General features: G+C 36.0%; 1 protein-coding gene across 4 annotated transcripts in view; it reads left to right on the top strand.

Moving 5' to 3' along the window:
• The window catches only part of LOC135680788 (microfibrillar-associated protein 1), a 106,442-nt gene extending 82,241 nt beyond the window's left edge, over positions 1-24,201 (top strand). Inside the window, exons 21-26 of one of the 4 annotated variants that reach the window (XM_065194973.2) lie at positions 15-71; positions 7,464-7,562; positions 9,036-9,124; positions 11,195-11,310; positions 13,821-13,928; positions 20,946-24,201. Coding sequence is in view for 3 of the 4 variants with exons in the window: in XM_089113682.1 (XP_088969808.1) it covers positions 20,995-22,455 (1,461 nt within the window). In the remaining variant the exon portion in view is untranslated. Of the gene's footprint in view, positions 1-14; positions 72-7,463; positions 7,563-8,773; positions 9,125-11,194; positions 11,311-13,820; positions 14,730-16,779; positions 19,465-20,945 lie in introns of those variants that run through there. The other 3 variants (XM_089113682.1, XM_089113681.1, XM_065194986.2) reach the window with 3 other exon arrangements.
• Positions 24,202-25,167: the final 966 nt, after the last annotated feature.

Genomic DNA, 25,167 nt, shown 5'->3' with positions numbered 1-25,167 from the left:
CTTTATTTATGTAGGCTCCAGCTACGAAGAAAAAAGTCTGAACATGCCAAAAAGAGATGGGAAAAATGAAGGTGAGCTGCAGACATCCAACTGCGTTTAATTAAAGATTGAATTTAAAACATGTAGAGAACTCCTCTAGCAAAAATTGCATTAATTTTCATTGTCTTAGAAAGTTGTTAATTCCATGCACAGTATGATAAAACAGTTTTTTATCAAATTCACGTTACACATAAAGTTTTAAACTCTAATTTTTTGAGAAAAAAGAGAAGATAAGGGATCAATGTTGTGACACTCTTACGTCAAAATTATAGATTCTCGTTCATCGTGAATTCCTTGCTTGATTGAGGTCCACATTTTATCACACGTTCGAACGAAACACAGTAGTAATGCTTTAATCAAGGGTTTCTAAGCAATAATGCCAATCTTCAGTGAAGTTTAAAAACTAGCTCGGCAGAAGAGTGAAAAAGAACAAATACGCAGTCATCGAATATTACAACTAATGCGGTAGAGACGATAGCCTGACGTCATTCGCAAGATGCATTCAAGACTACAGTCTCCTACAGAATTCAAGCCTCAGATCCACAAATTCAGAGTCATCATTTTGTTTTAATTCCTCTAAGCTTAAAATCGGCGAGATGTTTTTCCTTTCAGTTGACATGAATAAGTTTGATCTAGGAGAATAAAGTTATCAAGATCTTCTTTACACGTCACCCCATTCTCACAAAAGTAGGCAGCCAGGCAGGACAAACAATGCTCATTTGATTCTAAATCTTACAAATCTTACAAATGGAGCCCAAGAGAAGATATTAAAGTTGCTTGCAGAGTGGTGGATTCTTCTTACGAAATTAGAGGAGTTTTCCTAAGTGAGTCAGGCAATGTCTTTTGCATACATAATTATTCTGTCAGTTAGGTTGGTTATTGGTTTATCAGATGCCTGTTCATTAAAGACGTTTTGTTCAATTCCAGATATTGCAGAGGCAAATAAGGTATCTTGAAGAGCAGGGCCTAAAATAAGAAATTTTTCTAAAGATCCACATTTTATAAAAATTGGGCGTGGTACTTTGCTGGGATTGGCATCATGGGGGTGGCAAATATAGAAACTGCTGTCATAGTGCAAATAGCATGTCCTAATTGGGCAAATTCTTAAATGAATGTAGTATAAATAGCAAAAGCTGATTCTTAAGAAATTTAGCTACATATAGCGATGTCTTAATATGTGAGCAAAAACTTATCGAAAAGAAACTCTTTTACATGGTTTGTTTGGATCTCTGTCAAAGTTATTTTTTTCCTTTCACCTTTCACCAAAAACTCCCTTAAATCAGCCTTGCTTCCCAGACTTTGGTATTTTTTGGTTTTTTGAAACCATATCTTTGCAGCTTTTCTTGGAACTCGAAACTTGCGAGATCAAGCATATTAATTGCAATATTTATCTATTTGATAAGTTTTCTGGAGCTATGCTGCTTTCCACACCTGCTTCTATCTTGTTATAGGTGGGAATCAGCCTGTCTGCATCGACAGAATTAGGGATTGCTGCGATGTCCGGGACAAAAGCTGGGTGAAGCTTTCTTAAGTCTTGTTTACTTTAGGAAAGTTCTTAACTGCATTCAGCCCATCAAATTCTTTGCCATCAAATCTGTTCTTCAAAAAGTTTTGATACTATAAACGAAAACCTCGTTACAGATGGCAAATAAACTCTTCTTTCACCGATGTTTCTACAAATTGTGCTTGTTTCTTCTTATTCTCTTTTTGACCAGTTTGAAAGCATGATCTTTACCCCCATCTTGTTTGTAATGCAGAAACCACGCACCAGATCTCAATTTTGGAATTACGCCAAATTTGTCATAAGATTGTGCTAGATTTGCAAAAATTATGCTAGATTTCAAATCAAGGCAACCCTGCTCGAGAAAGAGGCTAATGCATGCTCAGAATATCAAAAGTGGCCAGAGTTGCAATTTGGCCTTTTTTGACAACCCAGTGTAATCATTCTTCATAAACAAAAGTGCAATTTAGATCCATGGTTTGATGGCCAATTTCTCCATTTTGGCAATTTCTCAAAACCCCTTGGCCGTCATAAATTGATTTGGCCGAAGAAGCAAAATTTGGCTGAATTCTGGCAGCATGTTGCAAAAAACAACGAAAATGCAAAGGAAACAAATATTTCTGCACAGATAATATTCAAAAAATTTTAAAATAGTTTCAAAATTGCAAATGATGGATAATGAAACAAAGCAAAAGATAACAGACAGTTTTAGATCAAAGCAAGTGAAAACTTTTGTAACCTACAAAGCAAATTTTGATTACGGTATCACTCCTAATAATTAGCAAAAATTTAGCTTTTTGTATACTGCGTTTAGCTGACTGCATTTGGCTGCCAACCGCAAAATATGTGGCTGCCAACCATTCAAAACAACTGGCAATAACCTGAAGGTAGAAAGTCACAATTTACTCCCAAAATGAAACCACAGATTCTGGTGTAAAGTGTTTACATTTGGTAACAATAGACAATGAATCAATGGAAACAATGTTTCTTTTAAATAATATCAGAATTATGCTAGATTCCAAATTATGCTAGATTTTATGCTTAATGACGATTTTTGGCCAATTTCATGTTAATATTACGCTAGATCAGGTCACACTGGCACCAGCCCACAAGGGAATGGCTGGAACGGGACTAGCAGGCTTGCCCCTAAAATTTTTACGGCCACGCCCTTTGAAACACCGGAAACCACCCCTTTCAGAAAATATTTGTTTTTTTCTGTACTTGTTCATAAACATAACTATTTCGAGAAGATTTCTATTAACATAAAAATACAAAACCAAGTGAGATAAAATACAAATTTATCTTTACCACACAAGATGAAGCACCATCAAAACAACAAAAACGTGTTCCCAGCAGAACTGCTACTAATGCGTTCGTTAGCGAAAACTTTCAAAACATTTTCTAACCCATTGTTGCAAGGACTATAGTCCCTGTTATGCAACATTCCCAATTGAATGTTCCTCCCAGCTACCACTGAGAGGCTTATCAGCGTTCAGCTACTGCAGCCTTGAGAGGAATCTTTCCAATGCTTCTCCAATTTAAAACACCTTAGTTGAAATGGTTTATAACTTGTTTTGAAATCTACTGAAAGATATCACATAAAAACCCCAAAATACATTACGGGCAGGAAATCATAATCTCGGTCTTGGTCTTAAGGCTCAGTGTCTTTTTTGAAGCAAGTCATAAAAGCAAACTAAATTCAGATGATTTCTTGAAGTTAAAGCTGTATACAGAGTCCATCTCACTTCAAAATAGCGCACAACAATATCATAAAGCGCAATTTATTTTTCTCCGTATCTACTGAAGCTTCGAGCTCTGAAGTTTCTTAATTCTTCTTTATTATCAATTGCTTATTTCTTATCGCAATTTTCTTATAAAAAATGAGTGCAATACATAAGGCTGGGATTGGGCATTCATTGCGAATTGGAAAAATATTCCCATTTCTTTCTTAGACGTTTCAATTGGTATTTTATGCTGCACTTTTAAGAACATGCATTATTTACAAATCCACACTTTCTACAATTACAGGTCCACAATTTTAATTTACAACTCTACAAAGTGAGTCAGATCCACGCTTATTTTAGACCCTGTTGAAGAGTCACATCAAAGAAGCCTCTGCTAAAATGGTGTTTGCACACCTTAAGACATCTCTAAACTTAAACAAGATCTGATTTTGGAATTATCATTTCATAGGTCAGCAAGCCAATGGCTTTTATCAAATCCAGACACCGTGTTTGTAGATACTTTCACATGCTCAAACTAGATCACATGCTCAAACTACATTCTTCAGCATTATTCATCAAGAAGCAATGAAAGTCCTTCAGCAGCCCATGACTCACACGTCTATCTTGAGTGTATTGTGGAGCTCAGAAATCACAAAATTCTAAGAAATATGGTTCTGTTTAATTCCTTTGAACCTTGACAACCATCCAGTCATTCTTATTTTGATAGGTACCTTCTACTTCTGTTGACCCGTGCTTTCCGAATTAATCTTCTTCATAGACGCATCCTACTTGAGCTTTCATTAAGGGTAAACATGTCTCTTTCATCAAATCCAGCAAATCTAGTTACTTTCTGATTTCAGGAAACATAGCTTCTTACATAAATACAATCTATATATTTCAGTCTGTTGTAAGTCAATGAATAATGACCAAAGAATTAATATATTTAGATAACGACTTTGTACATTTGAAAGAAACATAATTTCGACCATTCGAGCATAACTCATCACCAGATGATACTAAGTCCTTACAACAGGGTCCCTGTAAGAAGTCAAGGTCGACATTGTTATTTGCGGCTCTAACTGCTTTAGATGTATTTGTTGTGTTTTACTGGCAACGGTTTCCTCCAAAGCGAGCCTTCCGTGTCTGATGTGCACAGCTTCATCTATCATTGCACTAATCCAAGCAAGTTAAGGATGATATTTTCAAAGTTGTTTTGGTGATTAATGGCACAAATCCTCCTCCGTCCTTTGTTTCTAGTGGTTCAGTTGATGTTATGTATTGCAATATCCAATCTCTACAAAATTCTTCACATATCGTTCAAGATAGGAATTTTTTGCCTGTGAGCTGTCTATCTCTTGCTCATTTGCAGCAGCACCGATATGTTAATTGATGTTGCATTCAGCAAGAACATTCTTTTAACTGCTTTTGTGGGCACCAGCCTTGAGGAAAGCAACCCTAGCTTTTTAATATTTTGATGAACCATTTTTTGCAGTAAATCACACTTGTCTGAAGGCTAAACATTAGACAATAAAGACTTTAAACTATATAGATATAGACCAGTCGCAAAGTTTCTAATCTGCAAAGAAATAAATTACTAACACTATCTTATAAAAAGCATTTAACTAATGATTCAACATCTATTTGAAATAAATAATAATACCCATATGCCAAAATGAAATGTAAAGATATAATGATATCTTTATACCATACTATCCCTGACTTAATGCAAAATTTTTACAATTAAAGATGAATATATGTTTATTTTAAAAATGCTATTTTAAAAAAGAGAAATAGATTTAAAAAATAGATTTTATTGATTGCATTAAGTTCTAAAAAATTTCTGTTAAGCAAAAGAATGCTGCATATCCCTTCTATATAAAGCAACGTGATACTAGTATTAAATAAGTTTTTATGAATCTCTTTCTATAAATCAGAATTCTTTCATTAAATCTATCTCCAGAGTCAATCTCAAAGTAAATGATAAAACTTTCCTCTAAACGTGAGAGCTTTGAAATGTTGAGTAAGTTTCTTTCAAATTCCACATACTTTTTCAACATGAGCTTGTGACAGAGCCTCGTTTACAAGGCTTGTTACTTTTAACTTCTTTTTGGCATGAGAAGACACATCTAAGGGAAACTCGAAAAGATGTTCCCGCTGAGCCCTTATATAAACTTAGAAACCCATCGAAACAGCCTGTGTTACAGATATCGACTTCTTCTAAGCTTAAAAGTTTTGTACTATGGTTGCTGTCAACTGCAAAGTGTGGTGGTTTGTCTACAGTTCTTGTTTGTTTTGAAACCTCTGCCAAGTACAAAATGAAAAGCATTGGGCTCAAACTGCCACCCTGTTGTATTCCAATGAATTCTTACTCTCAGAATTATATCTTTAGCATTTATTTTCATAACATAAGGTTCATATGCTTCATGTTCATCTTCCAGCATTGTAAACAGATTATTTACTTTTAACGGCAAAAACAGGCTTGGACATGTGTAGCAAGAGTATAGATATTTTGCTATCTTCAAACACATTAAGATTTCCAACTAGCACTTTGAAACTTAGAACACGCCCTGTTGTGCTTTTTCTCTGTTGATATGCAGTATATGTTGATAGAATTCTTTCCAGACGCTCATAAACAGTGGTGCAACGCTATCAAAATAATAAAGGGGGCTCTTGCACAAAATGTTGCAAAAAGCAATAGCAAAAGTAGGAATTTGCCAATTTTAGGCATTAACAAGGGGGGCTCAGCCTCTATGAGCCCCCCTAGCTCTACACCCCTGCTCATAAAAACATATTTTCTGCACTCAGACGGAACGATTTTTCTTATAATAAAGAGCAGCATCTTTAGCCCAAGGTTTTTAGCTGGGCCTGTCTCTTTTCCAGGCTTTGGTAGAGCTATATATATTCTTTGCTTGATTTATTTAATATATTGCCTTGATTTTATTGATTGGCTAAATAATTTTTGTTTTGAGATGTTTCCACGAACCAGATCTGGATCTGGACGTTTTGTTAGCTCTGCATCTATTCCCTTCATTTACCCTTGTCAGGGCTTTAACTTCTAATTTGAGTTCTTGTGTTGTGAGTGGTTTTCGGATGTGAGATTTTTCTCTCTACATACTGGTTAATTTATTTCTCCTAGTTTAATTTCTTCTATTGCTTCATACTTTTCAATCACACCTGGTAGAATTGAAAGCCTCTTATTTGCCATATGTGCGACCATTTAGTTCGCAAAGCTGAAAAACAATATTTTGGTGGTACGAAAATTAAAGATGGCTTTAAAAAATACTAAATTTTGAAACATACTAAGCCTTTTCGTCTAACACTCATCAGAGTATAAAACTTTCATCAGAGTAACGAGAGCTTCGATCAAAAGCTCTAGGCCAAGAAGCTGAAATGCTGAAAATCTTTACACAATTCTAAACACCAAGCAAGCCAGCAATGTCTGCAAATCGATGTTGGAGGAAATTACTAGAAGTGACGGAAATATTTGCAATTGTTATGCCTCTTCTATTAAAAGTATAAACCTTTTATATGCAGGAAAACATAGAACTTTAGGGAAATTTCCAGGATTTGGCACAGTCTGGGTGGAAATCCGCGAGAATAGCGCTTTTTTAAATATGTCTCAAAGTCTGTTATGAATCAAGGACTTATCACGCATGGAATGTTGGTTTCCGTTATGAATTTGCCTGGAAGACAGAAAATAAATTGGCAATTACTCTGGACTTGAAAGACTTCAATGTCTTTAGAATTTCTGTCTCAATCGTGTGCTAAATCTTCGTTTTTCCTTTTTTATGTCAGGAATAGTGTCATATCCTCATTGTCCTGTATCTCCATGAAAGAATACTGAAACCACGTAAATATTTTCCAAACAAAGTCACATTGAATTAAAATCGATCACAATCTATTGCATAAATGCATAATAATGATGGTCATAATTATAACAGGATCTTCCTTGCCTTATTCCTTAAAGAGTCTTGCGCAACCAGCATGCTTTGCGAATATGTTTTGAAAATTGGCCTATTGTACTGCATAAAAATACCAAATACAGCTTATTTCTCCTTGCGTAAAAACAGTAATCGCAAAGCATGCCGGTTACGCAAGAGTATTGAAATTAGATCCTCTGACTAAGATTTACGTAATTTGACTAAGATTTTCTGTATAAATATTAGTTTCTTTTAACGATTACGAATCTTTAATCGTAGGTCGTTAGCACAATAGCTTATAGCAGAAACATGCTGTATTGCATACGATGCCTGATGCTATGCAAAATCATGCAGAGCCTTTAACAGTCAAGCGAACGGGTAAGAAACTTTCAAGAAAAATACTTGAATTTTAATGACGTACTATTGAATTTTAGGTGCATTCATTTAAGTACTGTCTAACTATAAAGCCATACTCTAATTTAAAACTAAAACAAGAGCGCCAAATTTTCTGGGCCCCCAAAATTTGTCAGCCCCTTTTGCAGAGTACTCTAGCAGAGCTAGAGCCACTATGGCGGAGCATCGAATTTCCAGCCGGAAAATTTTAGAAAAGGCCTTCAGTCATGCTCAGACTATAGATTACTGTTTTAGCATAGTTATTGTGAAGATTTCTTTATAATGTGAATAGAGAGCTTGCTGTCAGTAGTTAGGGTCTGAAATTGTTGTATACAGCCTACTATCGTCAACAATTTCTGGAAATTTTTCAGCGCCCCCACTTTCAACTGCCCCTCCTTAAAATTTGTTCTGGATCCGCCCCTGACTGGCAGAATCTTTGTAGACAGTTTAAGTAAAGAGTGAAGTAAAGAGAGTGTAAGTAAAGAGTGGTCCCTTACAACCAATTTCAGAATATTTCTTTACATCTAGTGCCTATAGCAGTTGTCAATTTGTGACATCTATTTCTTAAATCTAGCAACCATTGGATTTCCGTGCATTTTTTCTTGTTCCTGTAGTTTTTATTGTGAATGTTGTTGGAATTTAGGTTCATCGTGAAGATGAAAAAAGATGATGTGTTGAAGTAGAGATACATAAACTGAATAGTACCCATAAGACTACCATTTTACCAAAGAGAAAATATGTTGAAATTGTGTATTTCAGAGATGAGAACTGAACTTCTCAACAACATCGATGCCAGGGGAATGGTGGGAATACTTTCACAGTATTAGCAATGTAATGGAGCCTGTTTTCTCAACCTTGCTTATCTGAATCTTTTGGGTTTCAATTTCAGTTTCATTTTCTCTATTCCACTACATACAATTCATCACAAATTGAAAGAGTAAAGTGCTTCTTATTGTTTTCTGTTTGGTGGCTGGTTTTTCCGACCAACGTGTATGATGCAACTTGGGTCAACCAATGTAATTGGGATGTAAAATTTTTGTTAAAGAGAATATTTAGAAACATGACTGGGATCGTTGTATAAAAGGAAATAGTTGGGCTAAGGTTACTCGCAACATTCTTCTAATTCCACAGGGTTTGCCTATCTCCTTTAAAAACATAATGCCAGTACAGTGCAGTCATGACGATTAATTTCAATTCTTTGTCAATTGTAAAACTTTTAACTGATGTAAACCTGAATTGCGCAATGGGGAAATATAACACTATCATTGAGAAGAATGTTGGCACGTGTTTAATTACAGGATAATGGGTAGCAGTAAATTAATCCCAGAACTGCCAAACATAGAAGTCACGAGGTCTCACTGAATTATTTCTAGCTGTAATGTGACCGTGGTTGGGATTAGAAAGTGACGTAGAGGGATATTGAAGTTTCTTTATCTATTGTTGAAAGTTAACTTGTAGATGAACAAGGTCCAACATCCCGAGCAAAGCTTCTGGTGTACATGCTGTTTGTTTCGGTGGAGGAATGAAGGTCAAATGCTTCGCTTAGTGTAAGTTTCTAATTTCTTGCTATAACTTTCTGGCTTAGCCTTTTTATAAACTATTCACACGGTTAAAATTCTTTTAGTGGCTCTTTCAAATGGCTTTTCGAATGAGTGGCCAAAAATAGCCTGTTAAAACCACGAGAGTTTGTGATAAATGTTGCGGCTAAACTGTACTTTTCAAGCTATCTCTAGCCGTCGTCAACTCGTATCTTAATCGAATTTGAAGCGATTTTACATATAAATATTTATAGGATGGTCGATATGTGGATTGCGAGTTTGCTTTTTCAAGTGCGATACGTTAGTTTACAAGAAAATGAAATAGCAAAATTTAAGATATTTCAAGCGAAAACGAAAGAACATTCTTATAGGATCATGAAAGTTAAAAAAAGTTAAAAAGATGAAAAATTTGACAATATTCTTCGTTATCTATGCAAAAATGAAGTACGTTCTTAAAATGATGAGCAAAATTGTCATTTTTTTCAGTAAGCTCTATAGTCTAGACAATCTTTATTCTGCATATCAACTCTAGAAAGCAAAGAGATTTTTGTCCCATGCCACAATCAAACTAAGGTGTTCTAAACTGCGTTATGCAACCTTTTAGGTTTAAAAATTTTATCATTAGGTTCCTTTCTAACTCATTTGATTTTATAACTCTGGTTTTCGTGACGTTTTTGTTATAAATTTTCTATTTTTGGGAGACAAAATAGAGTGACGTCACTGTGACGTCAGGTGAATAACCCTTGCAAATGGTTTTAACATGAGTTGTGGTAAAATGTGGCTCTTCTGCTTCTTCAAATGTTATGGGGAAACAAATTTGGTATTTTTGATTTTTCACTTTTTGCAACAAATTGGCACAACTGTAGCTGGTACCTTAAAGCCCCTTCAGAAATCACAACTACAGCATACAAGAAACATTTTCCTTTTGGTCCCATACTTTTCAATTGAACAATTGCTGTTCGACAATTTAGGCCTAGACCTTATCATGGCGCTGCTCGCTGTCAGAGCGACGTTCTGCAGCATTGGCTTCCCGACAAGATCTTGAGAAAACTACGGATTTGCTGTTCGGCACATTCTGCGGTATTTTACATGATTTGTTTGATAATTTGAACAAAGTGCAAGAAATGATAACAGAACGTTGTACGTTCACCTTAGGGAACATAAACAAATGTTCGCGGGTTTAACTACAAGTACCAAACTGCATTGCGCGCTCACTGATATATGGCTCGATAAAGGGAATGCTCTAATTTCCACATAGAGAGCAAGACAAAGAATATGTTCCTCAAAGACACCGCTTCTCTCTCTGTGCATCTGTTTCAACTAAACATTTTGACACCTATTGTTATGGTTAAGCCCCCCTGATACACCTCCTTTTATTAAATCTAATGTAGAGATTATTGGGGACAAGTAGCGGATCTAGTAGCTTTTAGCATTGTCAATTTTTTCATTTTGTTTCGTAAGGGCAATTGCTATATCTATTGCCACATAATTTTCTATAATTATCCTACTACATTGCCATGTTGCTATACTTTTATCATGGTGATCTTGGTTTTAATTAACTAGTAAGCCCTCTAACACACTACAAGCATCACGCTTCCAGTGCAGTTTTTTTCGTTGAGACTCAACGAAGAAATGAAGAAAACAATTGCTTAAAAAAACTCCTTTTCCAATAAGACCAGTAAATTTGAAGAGACTTTTGATATTTGATCGTCAAAGGGAAAAAGGACTCTTTTTTGGAACAACCTTTTGAAACATATTGAATTTATGGGTAGGGCAGTTGGCCCTTTTACCCTCAAGAATGTCTACTACTGCGTGTACTGAAGTACCGATTGATTCTAGCCACTATAATCATTTGCTTGATTTTATCGCTGACCAGCTTTTTGCCATACAAAGAGATTAATTTAACAATGATATCCAAGACTAGAGTGTTCTCCTGTTAGCGAGAATCTGCAAATCTGTATGATTGTTTACCAGTGATTCTTATTGAGCATTCAAGAAGGCTGCGTTTCATCCCTCCCCCGCTTGCTCTGATCTGCCTATTTGTTCTTTTTCATAATATTTACCTTATTCGAATTCCAGCACAAACAGTTATCCAGCATTACAGAACCGAAAATAGACTTGTGCTTCCAGCGTTCATTCCATACAGCTTGAGGAAGCATAATATTGTGAAAAAGAGGGTCAAAGATAGTTGCTTGGTAAGTTGCATCGATTTTAACCATGATTCCTCGTATCTATAACTATGGCTTTGCTTAAATGCCTTCACATGCGTTACGTATGAACAACGATCATTGGCCAGGGGAAAGATGACATTTTAATTTTCTTATACAATTAATATGCTATCAGTTGATTCTGGTCACTTCTTAAAGTCGCGGCTCTCTCAGTGACATATATTCATAATTACATTTCTAAAGCATTGTATAACTCACCGCTATTCTGCAGATCCCACCACCCACCTGTTGTTGGTCTATAACTACCTACAACCAGCTCATATCTTATGCAAGGTCACATCCAAATCTTTTGTGAAAGTACTATGAATGTAGCACAAATATCTAATCTGTGAACTAACTTTTTTGATCACAATATGCAATTGTGATTATTAGTTTTAATTGATGGATAGTTTTATGCAATAAATTATGCACGTTATATTATCTAACGATTAAGTTAATTATAGAGAAAAAAGAAATAAATTAGTTTGGGAAAATTTTAGGGGGTCATTTATAGAATTTATACTGATGGGGAATTAATAAAAAAGGACCTTTTTTATTGCGACGTAGTACTGTGACGCAACTGAAAGCAAAACCATTGATGATAATGGATGACACTAAAAAAGTATGTAGCAAATAGGTTCAAATATACACAAGCAAAACAACTCAAACGAACAGTAAACAGATATCAGTAAAATTAATTTAATTTCAGTACAATTCTGTGAAAATCGTCACTTACTAGTACAGAAACCAAAGGGGAAATTTTAGGCCCTATTGGGGAATTCCCCACAAGCTTCAATTTCAGAAAATTCCCTGGATATTATCCTATAGAATCAGCAGTTTGGAATGAAGCAACATAAAAATAGCTACTTCGCAACAGTTTTATGAGAATGTGTCTTAAAGAATGCCTTAAACCTGTTTTTTGTGACGGAGTCATGGCTCTCCGTATCTCACCCCTAGGTAAACTGATGCCCAGGCCCTTTTTTCTAATAGCTGTTTTTGCAGGATACCCAAAAGATGTCTCACTCATACCTTAAGATCTCAGCAATACTAATTACAGTTGAAAGGGTATCAAGGAAGCAAAGTACGATAAAGTAACTGTTAGTTAGATTCGCAAAAAAGTCCTCGCCTCGCCATTTGTTGTGGCCGCTAAGAGATGCTAAGAGACTTAATTAGCAATGCTACAGCCTACAATATTCACGAAATTTTCTGTCTTTCTTTAAATTTAAAATTTAAAGATATGTATTAAACATATTATTGTCAAATGATTAGAAAGTTTGTTCTGAGTATTAGATCAGCACGAATTGTAAAATTTTGAAAACATTTAGATGCTGTTTAAATTTAAGTTGGTAAAGAACTTTGACTGTGTTTCATACCAGCCTAGACCGAGATAGGTATAGAAATGTGGGTGGGCATTGATCTTTTTATATAGAACATAGAGGGTTGACCTTTTGAAAGTTGGTGTATATTTAAAAAATTTGCGGAGGGGCTCAAGTCCCTGAGTCTTTCCCCGCTATCTCGGTCCTTGAATCAGGCACGTAAATTATAGGGGGCATTGGGGCGCGATACCCCCCCTCCCCCCAAAAAAGTTTGGAAAATCTAATTTCAGTTGGAAAACTGAACAGATTTCTTGGATTTTTTTCTTAAGACCAAATTTGTGATTTTTATATGTTAGGAATTTTGGGATTTTAAATTTAGATACATTTACCTTTTTAGAATTCAAAGAGTGGAACGGAAATATCCAGTAACAGTTTTCTATCGTGAAGCCCTCTATAAACTGGATCTTAAATTGCACCGTTGCACCGTTTTATTTTCTTTTTGAAGGAATTTAAGTTGAGCTAAACTATTTTTAACATGCAAGGTGGATAAGTAAATTGAAACTTTACAATCAGTACTGTGCCTACAGTTTTGAAAAATTGATGTCCTGCACTGATCAGAAAAATTTAAAGTGGCAACTTTTTAAGCAACTACAAATAGATAGTTAGTTCAATAAAAAATTAAGAATCTTTAAATACTAGAAATATTCAACGCTCCTTGTAAAAAATGAGTGTATGCTATGCTGCTCCTGCTGTTTGTGAACGTCTTTAACTCTGTATCATAAATTGATATGATGAAGCTGCTGTGAAGGCAGAAAATACTATAAAAGCTGCAGCAGAAGAATTTGATCAAAGAAGGGTGTTTCATCTTACGAATAGGGCATATGCACTTGCTCTCGAATCACCCATTTCATTTATATTTAGCGAAAGGACATTTGGCACCCTGAAAATTGTTAAAGATTTCCTTCGATCAAAAACAAAGATGAAAGACTCAATTCTTTGATACTTTTATATCGTTAAAGAGACATTCTAGATAAAATTCGTCCGCAGCAAATTAGCTTTAAAAGGGGCAAAGCAGAAAAAGAAGAATCACTGCTAATTGACTTGAAATAATATCATTTTTATCCTTATATAGGTATATATATAAAGATAACAAAAGCTTATGTATAACTTTGTATCTTTCAGGCATCACCAAGCGATCTACCCCTACAACTCCCGGTGCTAAGCTTCAACTGTGTTCTTTCTAAGAAGAAGTGAAGAGAAAGAACGGGGGATCTTCAATGAGTTTCAATTGTAAGTAGTTGATTTACATTTTCAGCTGTAGTTAAGGCTTTCCCACATTCTGGTTCACTTGGTATCACAGGACCTCCCAAGTATATTGGACACAGAATAAGAATAATTCTTATTCTTTGTCTTAGGTATGCCATACCAATGTTTAAACGTAAAGCAATTATTCTGTTGAATAATGCATAGAGAGTAGGCTTACTTCAAAAAGGTTGATACCCACGAAACATTTGTTTGTATTGCAAACGTAGCACTGTTATTTTCACCGCAATATCAAGGTGCAACTATTTGTTGCAGCTAAACGTTGTAAACGCGACCGTTTATTTGTAAACAAGGCCCAACGAGAGGCCACCTCATCGGGCAGTTTGAATGCTTGCGTGGGCGCTTTGTTGCTCAGGACCCTAGCGAAGCACCGATTGTCTTCAGAAAAGAACCACGACAAGAGATTCTAGTCCAAATTATGACAACAGCATTCGTCTAACAAAACATGATTTATTACGAATAGGCAACACCTGGATATCGCCCCGTGCCTCTTGAAAATTCTCAAAACATAAACCTGATTCGGTAGTGTTATCGTATACGGATGGGCAAGATATGATTTCTGATAAGCAGCAGGTTCGATCCAAAGGAAAGACTCGTCTAGTTCCCTGCAACTATTCTCAGTCAAGGATTAAATAGAAACAGAGAAATTCGACCAGAAAATGTTTAATGCAATTGGGTTTTTCAAAAGCAACGGTTTATGAGACCTCACAAGTCGATTTTCACATGGTAGCATTAAGCAACAGCCGTAAAGAAAGAAGAAATACGATGGTAGGATTTGAATTATCATGTTTTTATGAACGAGCTGAATAATGTCTTTTTTGATTCGCTAATGTATCCATGGTTTTGATTGCATCACACTTCTATTAAAAAGTGTTTCACGAGACTTAATCCCAAGGCTAAGATTGTTGTCCAGTCGATGTTAAACTGTATCTCAACGAATCAAGTTGCTCTACCAATACTTGCAGCGTTTTTACTACTTTTTGAAATTATTTACACGATAAGTGTGATCAAATTTCATTTTATCTAACACTCCATGAATACACCACTTGTGCTGCGTTCGTTAATTATACACACTTTTCATAAGAACAATATAATATTTGTCTAGTGTCGATGCTCGAATTTTCGTTGAGGATTGATATTATTTTTTTGGGATAATTTGAGACACTGTGTTTAACGTTTACCCCCCCCCTCCCCCCCTCTGCTCTTTCTCCTTAAAATCCTCCGTGACGCTCCGGAACCCAGGGTACTCTTATATCAACCGTTGATTTTTTCTACAGCTACATACTGTAAAACTAGCACTTGTAACCATACCATTCTATCCCAAATTGAAAAGGGTGTGCGAAAAATTGCTGTATACGCTGGTGGCTCAAGTTCAGTACTACAGATAGTAGATAAAGGATAAGAAAGACAACGATATATGGTTTAGACTCCAATTCTAATTCCAATAGAGAACTGTATAATTCCGTAAATTCTAACTTAGGTTCCAATTCGATCCGTTCTAATTCTGTCTTCTCTAATCAACTTCAACTCAAAATCTCCTTTCTAACGCATACTTCACGTGTACAAAAATTACAACAACAGCAACAACTACTGCAGTACGTCATACCATACAATTTCTTACAAAGAGATGCTTTTTTCTGGAAATATATTAAGAGACATCAAAGGCTTTGCTGCCCTACCATTCTATAAATAGAACCGGATATGTAATACACTTGCGCAAATCCACATTTCTCTGTAATAAATCCTTAATACTACACCGTTTATGATCCTTTTATTACGATAAGCAAAGGAAATCCTTTTCCTAAAGTGAAAAGACAAGTTTTTAATTAGGTAAAAACATTATAATTCAAATTGCTTTAAAAAAGGTCGCAAAAAGAAAGATTCAAGGACATATTTAGCTTGAGTTGGTTTTATCAAAAAGCTCATATTTTCAGGTAACATAAAGAAAACTTGGATTTCTCTACTGTCAGCTCTTTAAATGAGTTGCATATTTTATAGTGGTAAGCCTGTCTACAAATGCTCCATGAAAAAATGCCATTTGATTTGCCGCTGAGCATATTTGCAAATAGATATCAAGTCATTTAATCCAAAGCAATTAAAAGGTAAATATTGTTGAGAATGCTAGACTTTGTTCCTGCCAGTGGAATCTAAAGATCCAAGATCTAATCGCTATTTGGACTTACAACGTCTCTACTTCATTGACTAATAACGTTCCATCATTCTACCTTGAGGGCAGCAGTAAGGAAAAGGAGGGTTTTGCCCTTTACTGATCCACAAGACATTATATTTGCAAGAGTTTAAAAAATCATGTGACATGTTAATTAGCGACATGACGTACTTGGTAATCAGCGTGGGAACGAGTCTTTTTAATACATTCAATTGTCATCGTCTCATCTAGCCCTTTGCCGTTATTGCTATGGGTGCACCCATTGAGGGTCTCCCAGAGGGGGGTATTTGCTCTCGTGTTCCCTTTGAGAAAAACAACCAATGCGTCCCCATGTTTCCGTTTAAAAATAGAGAAAATGCTCCCTTCTTCCCTTAAACTGGTGAAAATTTTCCCATATTCCTAGAGGGAAATTTAAGTTATTCCCGTGTTCCTGTACCATTTGTTGCTTTGTTTCCTTGTTCCCGAAAACCCCTGGGTGACCCTCCCCATTCTTGAACATCATGTCTCCATCAATCCCGGTCCTTCGTTTTTCTCCATCAATCCCGGTGCTTCAGTTTTTTACTCAAATCCTTCAGATTCCTTCCCCATCGTCGACTTCCCTCGACTTCCCTCGACTTCCCTCGATAGTGCAAAGAAATATTGGTAATTTATGGGGTAATTTAGCTCTTCAGAACCAGTTGAGAAAGTTCTGGTCGATCTTATAAATGTTCAGTGCGAAAGCCTTGAATTTGAGAAAAGGCCATCGTTTGCACCTCCTCTTTCGTACTCATGATATCAGGGCTTCGCCTCCTCTTTAGTTAAGTGTTAGGAAACGTCATTCAGGTCCAGTTCCCCTTAGATGAGCAAAACCCGCGCAGCCATAGTTTAGTTTTTTGGGACCACCTACGTTTTCTATTATGTGTATTATCACTTTGCTCTTAAGAACTATAATGATATTATAATATCGCCTTTTTAAACATCCTACTGATAACTCTATCGTTCTTAAATAACATGCAGATCCTAATGATAACTTTGTAACTCCAATCCTATTGAAAATTCCAAGACGCTCCATGGTCCAAGGAAGATCTTTTATCGCGTTTTTTATGGTCATTTTTATTGACCGTACATACATTTGGTATTTGATGCAATCAAACCAAAAATGTACCACCGAACATATTGGTGTTGTAAAGCGTTCTTTGTTTGGAACAAAAAAATGTTTTCCTGATATGATAGGTCGCCATTTTCAGCAATTTAGAAAACAGAATGGCCTGGAAGTTTAGGTATTTTCAACTAAATTTTCAAGTTCTTCCATTTTTCAAATAAGTACGTCGATAGACAAAATATTCTAAGTGACAAATTCTCCCTTAAACGCACCTAAAAGCTACCATTCTAAGCTGAGGGTGTGGGATGCCCTACTTCACAGTGTTAAGGATCTCATTCAAAAAGCATTCTCTGCTGGGTTATCTAAATGAACTTTTTCAGGAACCAATAAAATGTATGGTTATCTATTTGCCAAGTATCCGAACTGACGCCCAAGCCTTCTCCCTACAGCTGCCCAAAGCTATGATGCTCAAACCACGAACTACATCTACTTCTACCAGGTTTTTGGTCACATTGCCCATATCTGCTTCTGATGTATCAGCAAAACAAGGGTGGCCTAGTTGAATTTTTGAGGGAACATTTTATTATCAACTCACAATGCCTGTTTTGTTGCTTCAGCGAAACTACACAGTAAATGTTTTGCAGATATTTTTAGCTCCTGGGGCTTTCAAAGTAGATGTGACTTCGAGAGCTAAATATTTATTTTCTTGTTCTTTGCTTTTAGGGATAAATTTTGTTCTTTTAAACTATTTTGTTGGAAAGTAGTTTAGTGGTTTTGATAAGCTTACTGCTATCAATAACATTCACTCATATACAGACAGAACCTCAAAACCAAATGCAAAGTCTTTGTCTCTCTGTCAAAGCGCTTTAGATCTAGATGAAGTATTAAGGCTAAAACTGATCAAGAGTCGACCCAATGGAGTATCCTGCGCTTTTGATTTCACAAGATGATAACACCGCATGTGATTATAACGAGGTTTCAAGGGCCTAAGTATGTTTTCAAGAACATTCGTAAATACAGACGTCTTTTGCCAGCTAATTCAACAAATCATTAAAAGCTGTACACACAAGTAATTCAAAATACCACTTTCCTGGGTTGGTTTTGTGTTTTGCTAAAAAGACTCTTGAGATGGCGAATAATATGTAGTTTTTACAGGGCGTGTTTCCATGTCAAAAATATTCTTTGCTCCGCGTGACTTGGAAAAAGACGTTTTGGTTATCTAAAGCCTTAGAGTAAAACATTTTAGTAAAATGATTACAAGGCACTATCTTCATGAAAATTTTCAGGATTTGTTTAGAAATCCCAGAGAGCAACTAATTCTGAATCCTTCGGTGGAACAGCTAAAGGCAGGAACACAAGGCTGAAGAAAATCTTGTCCATCATCATTCATTGTAAATATGTTGCTAAAAAAAAAGAAATAGTTTTACTTTGGTACTTAAAATTGCTATTTTGACCGAATAATACTTACTCAGACAATACGAAACTAAATTTGGACATCTAGGGCATTTTAGAGTAAAGATTACTTGGAAGAAAAAACTTTCCCTCGATATAAACGAGTATGACCATCGGGAATTTTATAACAAAGTTTCCAGCTCAAACCTCGAGGAATTTATTGTTAGGTTATGTACTATAATGTTACTTTTATTTAAAAATATCACAAGAATAATAGAATTTAGAATTCCCCTTATTTCGAAATAGGTTTTGAAATTTGACCGCTTGTCAAGTTTCATGTTTCTAACGCATTCAGGCAGGTCTCCGAATAAAAGTTACGGATTTACCAGACCAAAAATATTACCTTACTCACTGATTTCTAAGAAGGCAAGTGAGGAATGAAGAAAGGGTTCAATTTTATCTAAGAAGCTTTAAAAAATAGGTTGTGCGTTGCCTAGGTTATGTTTACGTAAATTAATACAGGTGCATCGATAAGGCATTTCATGTTGCCCTGGAAACTAATGGGTCGTCTCTTGCTTATGGACTCTGTACCGTTGTTTTGAATGACGAAGAAAGATTTGAAAGATATTTATGTAAACACGATAATCGATTCATCATAAGACATGCGAACATACAGACTACATATGAACGTGTTCCTTATAAAGGGAGATTATTCATGACTTCGATGTTATTCTAATAAGATAGCTGTCTAGAAAGAAGACGTAATGGCTTCTCTTGAAGAGCTGCAGAGTTTCTTAGGAAGAAAAGGTCTTAAGAGGGTTTTGCAGGCAAATGAATCTTGTCTATGGGGTACCAGTGTTGTGGTCATTTATACAACCTTCACCTGTATCAATACCTGTCAGGTCCCAGGAAGGAGTCTGGTGGGATATCTCACATCGTATTGCATAGTCCATAGTAATCATGTCACCAAAGGCGTACCTTGGCGATTTGGAGTGGAGGGGGGGGGGGGTGTAAACGGATGAATTTACCGACCAAAATTCAACTCTTGCTAGTCAATGTATACATACCAATATACTATATAAAGTCAAGGTACGCATCTACCGACCATCCATAACATTTACCGACCATCCATAACATTTACCGACCATCCATAACATTTACCGACCATCCATAACATTTACCGACCATCCATAACATTTACCGACCATCCGTAAAATTTACCGACCATCCGTAAAATTTGCCGACCATCCGTAAAATTTACCAACCATCCGTAGAATTTACCGACCAACTTTCCAAAAGTGGGGGAGTGTACCACCCCCACACCCCCGGTAGGTACGCCCCTGCATGTCGCATGTCAATCAATATAATTGAAGATTATAAATCGATACATTGTAAAGAAGGAAGAGAAGGAGGATAGTTTAAAAAAGAGGAAAAACGTTGCTCTTTTGCTTGAAATTGCTACCTGTACGACCTTGCTGCGGAGACGAGCCTTTATTTAGTGGGCAGTCCGCTGTACTAGAGTCAAAGAGCCGAAGACATTATGAAACATGCGTTCTGACTCCAGAACAGAGGGTTGTCACATACATTTGAAGATTTTCTCTCGTTCGTCTCCCCAACAGAACCTATCATAGGGTTGATATACCCTGGGTTCCAGAGCCGCAAAATTTTTAGGGTTGATAGTGGGTTGGGGAGGGTGGCAATGGGATGTTGATTAAAACAGTTATTATCAGCAACAATAGATCAAAGAATTACTTGTATTACATTTTATGGTTTGTTAGGGGCGGGGCAATGAAAGTAATGCAAAGTGTCTTCGCGATATGGAGAGATTTACAAGGAACCATTAGCCCTGTACAGTGACGCTTGAAGAGGAAGTTGGCAATGTTACGTGCAGACACTTTTGAACCTAAGCTTATTTGCAATGAAGATGTTATCTTTTTCACACAGTGCCAGTTATGCGATGTTTCTCCAATAAGGTCATTCAACTTCTTTTGGTCGTGGATTAGAACCTCCTTTTTCATGGTCACAAGAGGTTGGATATTATTTAGTTCAAGTAGTGACTTCATATCGACAAGGACTTGCAAACCGCAGAAAGATTTTGGCAACAATCGAATAAACTAGCTTCAAGTTTTTTATCCTTCGACGAGATTTTGTGTTTTGTTCTAAAACAATAGGGCCACACCTTGCTAATTCCACGAATTAAAAAGCCAGACTGCCGTGAGATATCATAAGTTTTCAGAGACTGCGAACGTATATTATTCACCATTGTACTCGATAACCTGTGAGCATGAATAATTAAATTTGTTCTGCTGTTTTGAATAAATATCTCACTTCTCTTGTTTTATAGACCTTTGAGGCGATCATTAAAAACAGAGACTTCAAGAAACTGGGCGAATATGACCATCTGTAAGACATTAGACAATGCGTTTGAATGTTTTGAAGGGAACAGTTTAACTCGTGTCCACAAAAGAGTTCAAAGACAAGATAACCTTGAAATAATGGATGAAGAAGTTGATTTTGAGGAAAGTAGATTTGCTTCTCCAGAATCGCACGTGGAAATGACAAACAACCAAGATAAATTGCCACATTGTAGCGCTAGGGTAGAAGATACCAAGAAAGATGGCGCTTTGCTTCCAAGACCTAAGCCTTTAACCGCGAGATGGAGCTTTCCTGCAAGGAGATGTGTTGATATTCTTAAAGAAGAGAATATTGGTATCCGAAAAAGACTTTCTGTTGAGGACATTACCAATCGAAATGAAAATCGATCAAGTTTGATTTTTGACTGGTTGACGGATCCAGAGAACAAGGTCATGTTCCAAGGCCGGAACATAGACAGTCGTATTTTTCGTAGCCATTCGGCAGTACAAAATAGGCCGGTATGTAATATTATTAAAAGTAACCGGTCTCATTCGTTGAGGCAAGAAGCAAAGGAGGATAAGACCTGCTTGGGAAACAGCAGCGTGTTCCGTGAGGACTCTTGCACGTCAGAATGCACTATGTGTCAACGAACACGTGAAGTTGACAAGGAAATTCAACCTCGATTTGTTGAAGGACCTGCTTTGACGACTGAGAATAGAATTACAAACTTACAGGTGTCAAGTCCAAAAAGAGATTTGGACGTCAATGATTTAAAAAATTCTTCATCGACAGAAGAAGCACGTAGTCCTGTAGATGACGTGAAAATGGATATTTCAACGGAGTTCGGAAAGCTGAATCTGTCATATGAAAACTCATGCAACGAGCATAAACCTATTTCTGTTTGTAAATCGTTACCGGGTTACAGTGGACTCTCGAAAAAGAGAATGTTACAAAGAATGAATTCCGATGCATTTTTTTATAAAGACATGGTAAGGGATTGTGACGGCCTGAGTTACGAGAGGAAAACGAGAAGCTGCTCTAGTCGTAAAAGACGAAATCGTTTGAGTTTGCGTTTGCGAGACCTCGTCGATAGTTCGTCACATTATACTGGTTCCACCAAAACTCAAGATTCGGGTCTCATTGTAGACGTTAATTCCAAGGAATTTATAAATAACATTGAAAAAATATTTTCGTTATGTGACCTGCAACAGATTCAAGAACTCGCAGAGTGTGGTTTTGATTTTAATGTTAGGGATAGTGCGGGAAACTGCGCATTACATTATGCTGCCCTGCGGGGGAGCGAAAAGATAATTACAAAGATCCTGGAAAATGGCGGTAACGTATGGGCGCGGAACAATAGGAATCAGTTACCTGTAGAATTGGCATCCAACATTAATGTCCGTATGTTGTTGTCTGGTGTGACATTGTTCTATCGCGGGCAGTACTCAAAAGAGATAGAAAACAGATTGACGTCAAAGGCGATGAGCTTCGAGTTGTAAACAGTAAACACACGTGCTTTAGTGTAGGCGCTAGCATCAGAATTCAGTATTCAGAAAGACTTCTTATCTTTCATCTTTATTGTCTGATTATTTAAACTGCAGTAAAGTAAGGTTTCTGAGATAATGCCTTTTCAATTCGGGTTATATTTGCTGTGATGTAGAATACCAAATGACTCACGCAATTACAGGGAATGTAAAAAGCGTCTTTTGGATTCTTTTCTAAAGAGAAACGCTACATATATTGGCTCATAAGAGATCATTCAAGTAATTTTCAACAGTATATGAAAAAATGCAAACCTAAGCTACTCAAATAAAAAGAGATTTTACCATTCTGACTCAAGTTGAACTTGAGGCTTCTTACATATTTAAAATTATTATTGTTGACGAACAATTATATAGATATATATGACGAACAAATGAGTATAATTAACATATTTAACACATGTTTAAGATTAGCTGAGAGGGCACTGTTTGCGTGCGAATGTAATTTTGTCCTAAAGTGACCTACGTCCTAAGTTTTTCTACCATTAAAGTCTTCCAAATATATAGTTATCGACAATATATTTTGGTTTTTCAGGAGCTACTTAAATGCAACATTTAACATTGATCGTATCGTATCAAAATGAAACCAATAAACCGTATCAAATAGGCTACGACATTTGACTTGAATTTTGGGCTACATTGTGCGAATGTTTGGATGTCTTATCAATCGGCTGATTCTGGTTTAATGCAGCTGTAGGATTAGTAGTAGCCTATTTGATATGATTTATTGGTTCACCTGGCTTTTAATAGGGGAAAATAGGTAGTGGTGCTTTAAAAATTCCACCTTTTATCAGGACGATGGGTGTAGCAAATTCGATGCTTACATGCACGCGCATTTGTTCGCAAGGTTTTTCCATAACATTTCTTAGAAAACAGAAGTTGTATTTAATAAACTATAACGATATTTCCTTTATTTATACGACATACTGCTTGTTAGGGCAGAATCTTCCGACATGAATAGCATGCCTAATGTATTTTCTACCGTTTTTGTAGTTTGACTGTATTCTTAAAATTGACTAAGGCAAGTTCAGCATTGTTATTATTGGGCTATGTAAGAGTTTTATCCCGGTTATTACTATCAGTATTTGTCAAAAATTGGACAGAAACGCCATGCCAGTGAGTTTTAGACAAAAAGAGCTACTACTAAATCGCGCAACATAGATTAATATATTTCTCACAAGTGGTATGATATTCTGCATTTAATCAAGATTGTTAAAGCATTTGTCAATTCTTAAAACAGACCTGTAGTACCACTAAGACTAAAACTGTTCAACACGTTTCTCAAATCGTAACATCTAACCCCCCCCCCTTCCCCTCCCCCTTGGTTATAAAATTGAGCCCTGGTTGTAAATTTGAGCCTTGGCTGAAAAATTGAGCTAGAGTTTTGATGATATTGCAATAAATATTTATTAGCTGCCATTGACTTTAATGGCAACACTTCAAGGATGTTCATTATTACAGAAATTGGTTTTTACAGGTTCTTCTGATCTTCATTAAGATGATAGAATGCCTTGTCGTGTTTCCTCGAAGTGTGTGAAATTGGTTTTTAAGTTATTTTAGCTCTTTAGAATGTATTATTGTTTCGTTGATTGATGATTTGTTGATAGTTTGCCAACAATGACATTTATTTAATTCAAAGCTGCTAACAATGTAGCATGAATGAAATGTTTTTAATTCGTTAATTTATTCGTTTACTTGATTTTACTCTTGACTGTTTCTTTCATGGTTTTAGTCTATTTTCTTGGAAGTCGGACAATGATGCTGTGCTCTTTGTAACACCAGGCTATGTTCAGCATAGAGAGATCCTATTAGGTTCAGAATAACGACAAGTCTTACTCGTGTACACACATCAGCTGAATACGACAGTTAAGAATAAGATAGCTTTCCGCCAACTTCTTTATTTCTGAGAGCTGAAGCATGGACCAAATTCACCAAGACTTGAAACTTGCAAGTCTTTTTCAACGATTACGTATGATTAATACAAGGCAATCTCTTTTTCATTTCGATAATAAACACGTTAACAGCGTTTTTGCTTCCTTTCCATAAAGAATAACAGTTCTTTAATCCAGTTAGATTATTTTAGCTACATGATGTTAACTTTTTTTAAAAAAAATAAGTATTTTGAACAAAATTTGCGCTTATTACTTTTGCGTGATCAAAATTCTTTGTGATGATTCATTTGCTAAAATAAAGACGATTTTTTATTTGCAAAAGAAATTATTTACTTCATTAGCAGAACGTCTTTCCCACTCTTGTCGCCCATCTTAAATTTAATCCAATTTTTTTAAATTTGCATATGAATTCTACTTGCTATATCTAATGTTTCTGGCCTGGGTCAAATCGATAAGAATATATCTTTTTCTCTAATCTTATTGTCAAATACAAGATAAAATATGCCCATGTATAGATAAAAAAAGATTTTGCATTTGACACCTGTGTTTTGAGAGATTGGGCAAAAAAATTACATCCTCTCTGACCATGTGATCAAGACGAAATGTTTTAATTCCCACTACGAGAAATATGAAGCAAACGAACGTGAAGTACGTTTTTTCTTCCTGATTTTTAAGATACATACATCATTAACAGTGATTAGAAATCAGCCACTGATTTTGCTAGAGAGGATATCTCATGAAAAGCTGAGTGTTTGCACAGAATACAGTCCAAAATAGC

This window comes from Rhopilema esculentum, chromosome 18 (genome assembly GCF_057945365.1).
Source record: "Rhopilema esculentum isolate cy_ngs chromosome 18, ASM5794536v1, whole genome shotgun sequence".
Classification (NCBI taxonomy): Eukaryota; Metazoa; Cnidaria; class Scyphozoa; order Rhizostomeae; family Rhizostomatidae; genus Rhopilema; species Rhopilema esculentum.
This window is presented reverse-complemented; position numbering and strand designations above follow the sequence as displayed.